This window comes from Chenopodium quinoa, unplaced genomic scaffold (genome assembly GCF_001683475.1).
Source record: "Chenopodium quinoa cultivar QQ74 unplaced genomic scaffold, ASM168347v1, whole genome shotgun sequence".
Classification (NCBI taxonomy): domain Eukaryota; kingdom Viridiplantae; phylum Streptophyta; class Magnoliopsida; order Caryophyllales; family Amaranthaceae; genus Chenopodium; species Chenopodium quinoa.
The window spans coordinates 2,093,964-2,104,682 of NW_018742484.1; the positions used below are offsets into that span (position 1 = coordinate 2,093,964).

Sequence of the window (10,719 nt, forward strand, 5' to 3'; positions counted from 1 at the left end):
CAATTAAAAAACTCCTTTCTCCTAAAAAAAAAAAATCAATCTTTCTTCTCTCTCTCATTTATTTGTTCTATCACTCAAAACTCTCACTCCTCCAATATTTTCACCCACTCTTCTGCTCAAATTTATTAGCCCCTTGTCCCGTACCAGGTAATAAGACTCCTACTCGTTACTATACCTTCGCTTCCGTACAAATTTAGTTATCACATTACTCATTTCAAATTATTAATTACTCATTTTTGTCGGAGTATTACTTCGTATCATTTACATGCTCACATAGAATGAATAATAAATTCAATTGATTGTTGTGTGTTATGTTATATTAGTGGGATTTGTCTTCACATTTTGCTCGTGAATGGCGTCTAAGATTCATACTTTCCTCCACTCCCTTCTTTCGCCTTCTAATTGAAAATTTCTCTCTCATACTCTTCGGAATTACTATTTCATTACTCATCTCTGATTCAGGTGTGTTTTCATTCCTTCTTCTTCATTTTTTATTTTACTAATTTCTGAATTAGATTTTATTTGATGTAATGGGGTCCAACTATCTGTTTATTTTGGTACTAATGATAGGATCTTTTTGGTAATATTTCAATGATTTCATTTTTAGAAGGTAATAAGGTGAAGCAAAAGTAATTTGAGTACTATATAAAATGAGTATCATTAATTCGTATTTATGGAATTTCTAAGTCGAATTTTAAGTCCTAATTACCAATTTGATATAGTCTGAAATACTTATGATTTTTCGCGATCATATACGAGTAATTATCATCGAATTTGCTTAATTATTGTGTGGGCAGCGGGCACACCTTAGTTAAACCGTAATTTTATTACCTTAAATGATTTTTTGTTGTAAGGTACTTAATTAATTGTTACGGTGGGTAATATTTCAAGTGATTGATGTGAGTGTGCACAACATTATCGTTCATTACTACATATGATTACGGAGTGGTAATAAGTCTCCGTAAACGTATTATTTCGAAAATTGTTCATGATTACTTATAAAATGTACTATGGAGTATTACTGAAATTATTTCATGGAAAATATAAGTAATTACTATGAATTATAAAAGGTCATTTCTTGTAACTATGAGACAGTGAGTTGATGAGTCGAAATAATAATATGAGTAATAATAATAGGGTAATGCTACATGCTTACATGTAGCCTAAGGGCTAAGAATAAGCATTTAATATCTTTTTATATTTGGTATGGATTATTAATTTAGGAATGCATGACAAAATCACGCGCAAAACAGTGTAATTAATGTTATGTTTTCATTTGTTTTTTCCATTTTTAGCTCCTTATATGTAGTCCTAAAGGTCATGTATAACATTTTCCATAATAATAATACAAAATTTCATATTTTATTACCATAATTAATGATCTCATACCAAAAATTAATGTCTTAAATATCTGTATAATGTCCATGTTGTAATGTAACTAGATAATTAACACATGTAATTTGTGTAAGAAAGATTTATTAATGGGTGGATATTTATTTATAGAGTGGTGGGCACAAAAATTAAAAGTGTTAAACAAACATGAGGATGGGGGTGAAGAAGAGTTTGGCTTGCTGTACGAGAGACAGTAGAGAAATTAGCATTGATTTTGATGAGAATGAACATAACAACAGTAAGCTTCTACTTTCTCTTATACATTTCATTTTCTTCCGTTATATTTCATCATCATATTTTTATTATGTTTGATATTATATAGCCATCATGTATTATTGCTGAACTAGTACTGGTTGCCCCCTCATAAATGCTCGATGAGTTTATTGAAATGATACGCAACTAACTTATTTGGTTACATGGATTTACACTAGTCGTACGATACAACCGGTTGTTTCTTGTATGATAAAAACTACGAATATACGGTTAAATTGACAAGTTCTTTATGTTTATATCTGCGACACGCTACTTAATATTGAATGAATTCACTAGTGTTTTTATTTTATCTAATTTGGGAATGGCAAAGTAAGTGTGACATTTGCGCATGAGAACACTGCATAAACTAAGGTTGAATTACTTCAATAAGGTACTCAGGCACATGGCTAACAACGTGCGTCATTGGCTTTAGATGCTGAGGAGTAGACATTTTTTATGGTCTAAAGAAACAAACCATGAATAAAACAAAACATTACCCAAAAAAAAAAAGAAAAGAAAAAAACCTACATTAACCTTATACTCATTAATCGAGATCTGGTTAGAGGCTAATCTATCATCTATGTATGTAGATCTTGACATCGTGTGTACCTCTTCCTGTACTTCGTATTAAAAAGAAGAATTGAAAGTAGTCCACATGTTTGGAAATACGAGTAGTACTACTATCTTCGTTTTTGGTTGCTCTACTCATATACTGTAATACGGAGTATATACACGTTCATTTATTCTTAAAAAATGTTGTCAGTACATAAATATGTTAGTAATTAAAATATTATATCTATTTTTAAAAATGCAATAGTTGAATGTTGTAATGTTTGTAGGCTGAAATACTGTAAAATCAGAAAATAAGGATTGGAATGTGGGCCGAATTTCTTAATGTATGTATAACTCCGTGACGTGTTAGAAACACTGTCTTAGAAGCAAAATTCGCCCCGACTAGGCGACTATGGTGCAATCGGAGATGGCGTTGCCCCCCAAGATTTAACATAGCGATCTCCCTAAATGTGCACTCAAAAAGAGAGATTAGGAACTCACAATATGCTCAGAACAACTTTAGAGGAAAACTGAAAATAATAGAGGAAGAAGAAGAAAGAGTTTCTGTGTGTTTCAAAAGTCACGAAAAGATCAGTTTATAAGGATGAAAAAAACTGTAACTGTTGGAGAGAATCAAGCCACGAAATAATAGTGGAGAAAAATCAACGACAATTAAAAACGTTTAAAAAAACCGAACAATCTCATAAAAGCTGTAACGTCAGCTACGATTTAGCCCAAAAAAGTAGACACACCACACCGCACACGTAGGGATGCCCCCTTCTAACCCACAACAATAGGGAAAACACTTTAAACATCAAAGTATAAACACACATATTTAAACCAAGTAAAATTTACTTCTCCCACCAATGTGGGACAAAACCCCTTTTCTTCCAATATATAAATCAAATAAAACCTTCCTTATCCCACCGATGTGGGACAAAGAGTTTTCCTCCAAAACAAATAAAAACTTCCTTAGCATTATTTCCAACAATGTTACTATAGCCAAATTAGCCAATTTGGCACCTTTAATAGGCATAATTCAGGGAACATATTATAATCACCTGCTAATAAAATTGTCAATTCGAAATTTTGGAATCCCTAATTTTTAGGGAGGCAAGATAAATGGGATTGTAAAGTAACCTATAATTGGACGTTTTTGTTGAAATGAATGTACTGATGTACTAGCTGGACTTAGTTGTATACTAATTTGTCATATTGTTTCTGAAAACGTGTAAGAAAGAACTACTAGTACTCCAACAATATTACAAAGATATAAAACATGTTTTTTCGATTGCATGGAAACGGATACATGTATAAATATAGGCGTAATTAGATAGAACAACACATCAAATGATAAAAACTAGATATTACATGACTATGAACAATGATTTTGATGTATAAGTACTCTCCCAGAAAACTTGATCCATTACACTTAATTTCTGGTGTAAACAATAAGCCAGGTCATCGTTTACTGATACAGTAAATAATAATACGCATAAAAGATTTTTGGTTCGTCAATTTTCAAACAAAAGCACCAACGTTATTTGGCTCAAGGTAGGGTAGTCTTTTTCTACTCTAGTTTGACTTTGGCATAACACACTAATTTTAAATGTTATAAAATGAGTTGTTGGATATTGTTTAATGCTACTTTTGATGGTTTTAAAAACTAATTAATTGCACAATTTCCCATGTAATGTAGGGATTAATTAGACTTTTTGTAGTAATAAAAGGTCCTTTTCAATTTTCCATTGGTTCCTTTGCTTGTGTGTACTAAATTAGTTCGAAATTCTAAATTAGTACTGTTATACCATGTACTTTAAGAACCATATTATAATAAAATGATCGATAGATAAAATGATTATTTAATGTTTAAACTAGACCCGATCAAAGTCAGTCTGGTCCAAATTTAAGCGAGATTGGAATGCATTTTTATGCAATTTTAGTTGTTTTTAGCCCGGCCTGAAAGCCCGCTCGGCCTGTTCATTTGGACGGTTTTGGGCATATAATTTCCGGCTGAAGCTGGCTTGGCCCGGCCTAAGAATTAGCTGATTTTTTTTTTCCTTGGCACGGCCTCGTCCCGCCCAATGATCACCTCTAGTTTAAACTCTAAATATTACTACAAAGTATTAGTTATTTATTAAAGGGGATCATTCCATTGGTAAACTTAGAAGTTAAAATTCTTATAAATGTTGGATTGATTTATCTTCACAACAAAGTGTATCTCCGATAATTTTGAGGATTAAATTTGAAAGGACTTGTTCATAATTTCAAAAATGTGAGATTGACAATAGAATATGACAAAAGTTGAATATATTCTTACTGATTGTTGAATTTCTTGTATTTTCCCCCTATAAAGAAGGTGAGGAAGAATATGTGCATAGTCCAAGCACATGAAATTGTGTCTTACGAAGTATATGGAAACAGAACAAGATGGAGGTAATGTTGTAATAGGAGAAGGAGATTTTGTTGCATTCTGAAGTCTTAATCTATTATGAAAAAGTGGTATGAGGAAAATACTTGGTAGAAGACTAAAGCGTTTTTATTAAAACAAAAAAAGAGGTCCACGGAAATTTCCTATGGTTGAATGCTTCCCTAATCCCTCTTGTTTATGTATGAGTTGGCACTTATCACATTTTTTGTATTTTTCTTAATGGTTTTGAAAATAACATTCCCAAGTAATTTTAAAACAATTTCATTCTTCCCATATAAAACAATTGGCTCCATTATAAATTTTCTTATATAAAACTTAAAAAAAAGTGATTTATTTACTTATTTTTTTCATCGTCATTTATCTTTAAGAAATTAAACTTTTTTTTTTTCCTGAAGTAAAAATACATGCTATATTTTGCATAAGAAAGTATTTTCAAAAGATATATGTACACATGGTAGCAACACAATTTTAATTGAATCTCTTTTAAAAGTTTATAAATCATAATTTTTATGATTTCCTCAAATAAAAAAAATAATAAATAAACGAACGGAAATTTTAATTTATCAAGAAAGATAATGGCCTTCGAAAAACAAAAAGAAAGAGTATGTTGTTGATGGTCATAAACTCATAATTGCACGCCCACTGGATCTTTTCTAACGCCTGACACGTGACAACCTTGCTGGGCATAGGCCCAATTGAGGGAATCTTTGACTAATACGAAGTAATGTATTGGGCATTATTCTATTGGGCCCATTCTTTTTCTTCCCTTTTTGAGGTATATAATCTGAGTATTGTTTTGTAAAATTCCTCCTATTCGTCATACATGTATCTTTAAGAAATACATATCTTTACTTTCCCAAATATAATATTTTTTTTTCTCCGTTTTTTATTACTTGCAATATGGCACGCACTGTGCATGATAAAGACCAGGACTATTATTGTTTCTTATACTATTCCTTTTGGGTAAGATATGCATATCTTAAGGATATGTTTATATTGCCTAGAAAAGGAAAATATCCTAATAATTATTATTGCTGTTATGATTTTTTTTGTTTTTTTTACTCTAGCATTAAGATGTAAGACTTTAGAGTATAAACTAGACTTCATTTCCGTTTCTTTCTTCCACCATCCTTGCATTTCTATAATGCAATAAAATTGTGTTCCCCTAATGCTAAGGGTAAGCAAAAAATAAATGTATATCAAAATTCAAGCAGAGGCAGACTTGTAATCGACTGGTCAGGTGTATTTGGGTTTGGTATAGGTTGGTTTGGGTGACTTAGGGCCAGTGATAAACTACTTTTTCTTGTTACATTATTTCGGGTTTTGGGTTCAGGACCTTAAAATTTTTGAGCAATTCTGATCAGTGTTTTTACATCAGGTAAATTTTGCAAGGTCTAATGTTTGGCTTGTTGCTCGTATTTACTAATGACAGATACTTCTGGATCTATTTAAGTAATTGAAAATTATCTGATTTTGTATACAACCTCCCTTGCACTTGAGTGAAAACAATACCTGCTTAAGTGCTTATGGCTGCAGGCACAAATAGAATCCTGATGATACTTACAATCTGCTGTCAAATCTTTCAACTTTCTCCTTTACTACGTGATTCCTGATGATTTCGTTACAAAGTGAACTACCATATGCTTGTTAGTTGTTACCCCTTAATTCGTTCATTATTGTTTATTTACTCAAGGACCGTCTATGATTAAGACTTTCTGTAGTGTAAGGTCAAGTTTACCAGTTGATATGTGCATGTTATCATGCTTAATCTCTTGCTGAATTAGTAAAATCACTCTAAAATTTGAATGTGTCACTCTTGAAACTTAATCTTTTACTCTCAATGGGAATATGTCTTGTAAATTTGTCATCATTTTTAGTATCTTAGATATAGTCGCAATAATTTATACAAACATCTTTCAGGAATCATGACATATGATGGTCTCGAGAGTTGCATTTTGAACAGTCGACTGTACACAAGTGAGAATTCAATCTGTGGGGAGAATGATTGTCCAGCAGACTCTTTTAATGGAGGAGAAACCAGCTGCTCATCAAGCAAAGATGCTTTCGGATCTTTCTTTTCTGATAGGACTATGAAGAGGAACCATGAAGAAACTGATGAGTGGAGTGTCCCAGAAAGCCCAGAACATATTTATGTCAAAGACAGAGCGGCTTATACTACTCAGTTCTCTGATGTGGAGGCTATGAAAGAGAAATTTGCGAAACTTTTGTTAGGCGAGGATGTGACTGGAGGACGCAAAGGCATATGCAGTGCACTAGCAATATCAAATGCAATAACAAATCTTGCAGGTATCGATTTTGCTCAACTTTTATTTCACTATTTTCTATGTGATCTTTCATTTTTACCAGTTGTCAACACTTTGTAATTAACATCTACAGCATCTGTTTTTGGGGAGTTGTGGAAGTTGGAACCTTTATCCGAAGAAAGTAGCGCTAAGTGGCAAAAAGAAATGGATTGGTTACTTTCGCCTGCCAATCATATGGTTGAATTGGTTCCTGCTAAACAAAGTGATACTAATGGTCAGAACTTTGAGGTGCCTCCTATTCCTCAACAATCTTTGAACTACTTTTATTAAGATAATCTTATCCTAACTTCTGTTGATTTTGGACCTTGGACCAGATAATGACGCCCAAAGCTCGTGCAGATGTGCATATCAACCTTCCAGCACTTCAGAAGATTGACTCTATGCTAATTGTAGGTGATCTCTTCATTCCACTGAACGTATAAACTGTTATATTATGAATGGAGGAACCTTTTTGATTGTAAGAGAGAAAATATAAGCCATTTTTTTCCAATCTAACATAACCTATGGAATTTGAATTTACATCAGGAATTTCTGAACTCGATGGAAGAGACAGAATTTTGGTATGCAGAAGGCAATAGCCGAAAAGATGGAAGAGGGGGGAGTGAAAGGCAGAGCAGAAGGTGGTGGCTTCCGTCTCCACGAGTCCCAGCTGGTGGTCTCTCAGAAAATGCCCGAAAGAAGTTGCTTTCTCAGGGTAATATGGTCCATCAAGTTTTCAAGGCTGCCAAATCCATCAACGAAAATATCTTGCTTGAAATGCCAGTGCCTAAAGGCATTCAAGATGCACTGCCCAAGGCAAGCCCATTTGTATTTCTTTCTAAGCATTAGACATGGCTGTTTACTGTACCTCATTGCAGTTATTGAGTAAAATTACCTCATGTTTCAGTTCATGAAAATTGCTTAATGGATGATAAGTTGTTATTTATATGCTTGAAATGCAGTCTGGAAGGGCTTGTCTGGGAGAGGAATTGTATAAAGTTATAGCCTCAGGATCAAGCTCAGCATCGGAAATCATTGATTTTCTGAAACTGAGATCTGAACATGAGGCTCTTGACATTATCAATAAGCTGGAGGCTGCAGCACTAGCATGGAGAGAAAAAATCAAAGAGCAAGTCAGTGGTATCAAGACTCCTGTCAGAAAGTCCTGGCGCTTTATGAAGGAGCCCATACCTGAGGTGGAAAAGTCAGAGTCACTATTGCTCTCTGTAGATGCAATTCTGTGTCAATTGAAGATGAGATATCCATGTCTTCCTCACGCATTCCTCGATGTCACGAAAATACAGTATGGCAAGGTTAGTATAACTGGATACAATATAACCTATAATGATTTATAAATTAATTAATGGTTCATGAGGGTTCTCCAAGGATTTCTTTCATAAGCTCTATCCTTGTCCAAGAATAATCTTGATAGTAGCAACTATGCGGTTTAAATAAGGAAACTGAAAAGAGGTTACTCTGTCTTTGTAAAATGAGGAAATGGCAAGAGATGTAGGAAACAGAAATGTGCAAAAATACAAAATTGGGTTTATAATATGAAATATACTTGTTGCAGTTACGTAGCTCAATATTAGTTGCTATGTATCATGTAAATAAATCTAGTGCATAACGTTAAGTGACATTTCATTTACTGAATAAGCGACCGGAGCAAATATGTCCTGGGATTTGAAAGACCTTGAGAAAGCAAAGAACCTAAATAAATGTCACCAAACCTGAGGTAAAAAATTTCTTGAAATTTTCAGGGAGTTTTCAGAAATAAAATGGTTGTAACGAAATGATCTAGAAATGAAGAAAAATCAGACATGTTACATTGATATACTTCTTGTAAAAATTTATAATGTGAGACTCTAGCTTTTGTTTACTCTATATTGGTCTGACTAATTTTTTGTTTCTGGCTAATTGCTACATAAATCATTGAATGAAGTCATTCAGAACATGTATATTTAGTTTTTGTGGTGGGGTTCTAATATGTTTTTTTTTTTTTCAATAGGATATTGGACATTCCATCCTTGAAGCATATTCCAGAGTTCTTGGAAACCTGGCTTACAGCATACTGACAAGGATTGGAGATATCCTACAAGAAGATCACTCGAGCAATCCCAATTCCCCAGTGCCAACGCCCTATATTTCATCGGTGTCATTCATAAACGGAATACTGGATAGCCCTATTGGCAACCCACATATAAGGCACTCCCTAGTTGAACGAATGAACAAGGTGGATGGGTATTTTAGTGACTCAAACCCTAGCAGATGTTCTGATTCAGAGATTTCATCTAGTACCGATGCAAAATCTAGCTCAGTCACTGCAACACCTAGTTCCAGCCGCATCTGGTGCATTGGCAAAGATGGCTGCAGCAATGCTTCGCCAGATAGTTCATTCACATAAGTTATCTACTTTTTGCTAGCTACCCTGTACATAAGTATGACTTTCTAATCAAGAACAATTCATTCCTTATATTTCTTTCATTAGAAAATGGACATATTCATGATTGGCATCTCATATTTATAATGTGGAGTATATATATATAGAGTACTATTTGGACACATTCAAAATAAGAATTTAAGATCACTCTATTAAGGACACAGTATTGATAATAGCAAACTTCTTTACCATGAAGTGGTGCCAATAGCTGTTGCAGTTGCTTAAAAAAATAATTGTGATAACAACTACTCGTAACAATCTAACAATAACCAATTTTGCTTCAATAAGGATTCGTTTGGCCAATCTGATGACTGAAGTTAACAAAAGTTGAACATCACTTTATTAGTAGTTTATCTACTAACCACATTTCTATTGTTAGAGCCAATGAGGTCTTGATTTAGTGGCAAAACTGAGCATGCTAGGTCTTGGTTTATTAAGACAATGAAATTGCTTGATCCATTGATTTGTCAATTTTTTTTTTCTCTCTATGCAATGTAGGGGTGTTCATAACCGGGTATCCGGATTTTTGGGTACCCGGAAGTGCGGATACTCGGATATGCGGGTAGTGAAATGGCGGCCCATTACCCGACCCGGTAAAACCGGGTATCTGCTTATCGGGTACCTGTTTTTACCGGGTCGAGTCACCGGGTACCCGTTTTTTTTTTTATTTAAGCTTTAAAATTATCAAATTGTGGTATAAAACACAACAAAAACATATATAGCTACAAATCCATAATTTAATATTACAATAGTAAATCTGTCCATTGATTTTACTTTACAAAATTACAACAAAACTAATTTCTCACTTTTATCTAACGATTCTTACCCCTATCAAACTTATTTCAAAAACTAATATCAAAACCTAATTTGAGTGGAATGAAAAACACATAAGTAATTACAGTACTAAACTAATTAATAATAATAATTAAAAAAAAAAAACCCCAAGCAAGCCTCATTTTCACCTTTACCAAAGAGATAATGTTCGTATGAGAGAAGTGTGTACAGTGGAGATCGAGCTTGTAGGCCGTGAAATAGAGGCAGGCGGTGAGATCTGCGGCACACTGGTCGAGATCGAGCTTGTGGTCGCGCACGTGGAGCAACAGCACCCGGTGTGGTCTGCGGTGGAATGGTGGTTTGCGGTGGAGACGTGGAGTCGTGGAGTGGTTGCGGGTGGAGTGGTGTGGTAATATGGTCGTGGTTGCGGGCGAAGTGATGTGGTAATGTGGTCGTAGATCCAAGTATTTGTGAGTTCAAGTTCTCTCAACTGCTCAAGGAATGGAGAGAGAGAGGAGAGAGAGAGAGAGGAGAGTAAAGAGCGGCTAAAGCAAAAAGTAACCCACTACCCTTAC

General features: G+C 34.1%; 1 protein-coding gene across 3 annotated transcripts; it reads left to right on the forward strand.

The window, feature by feature from the left end:
- Positions 1–9,492, forward strand: LOC110719358 (rop guanine nucleotide exchange factor 14-like). Of its 3 annotated transcripts, XM_021898272.1 has the most exons (9): positions 1–147; positions 324–462; positions 1,504–1,630; positions 6,548–6,934; positions 7,025–7,179; positions 7,266–7,340; positions 7,477–7,746; positions 7,893–8,243; positions 8,939–9,492. In XM_021898272.1, the coding sequence occupies exons 3-9, from the start codon at positions 1,540–1,542 to the stop codon at positions 9,332–9,334; spliced, it is 1,725 nt and encodes a 574-aa protein (XP_021753964.1). In that variant the 5' UTR covers positions 1–147; positions 324–462; positions 1,504–1,539; the 3' UTR covers positions 9,335–9,492. The 3 variants fall into 3 exon arrangements, with proteins under 3 accessions (XP_021753964.1, XP_021753966.1, XP_021753965.1); XM_021898274.1 differs by lacking the exon at positions 324–462; XM_021898273.1 differs by lacking the exon at positions 1–147 and having other exon boundaries at positions 154–462.
- The last annotated feature ends 1,227 nt before the right edge of the window (positions 9,493–10,719 follow it).

Bases quoted from the DNA above. Each gene is read 5' to 3' on its own strand.
- LOC110719358 (XM_021898272.1), top strand. From the start codon at position 1,540: ATGAGGATGGGGGTGAAGAAGAGTTTGGCTTGCTGTACGAGAGACAGT. The intron at 1,631-6,547 runs GTAAGCTTCTAC...AACATCTTTCAG, and splicing joins TGAGAATGAACATAACAACA to GAATCATGACATATGATGGT. The intron at 7,747-7,892 runs GCAAGCCCATTT...CTTGAAATGCAG, and splicing joins TTCAAGATGCACTGCCCAAG to TCTGGAAGGGCTTGTCTGGG.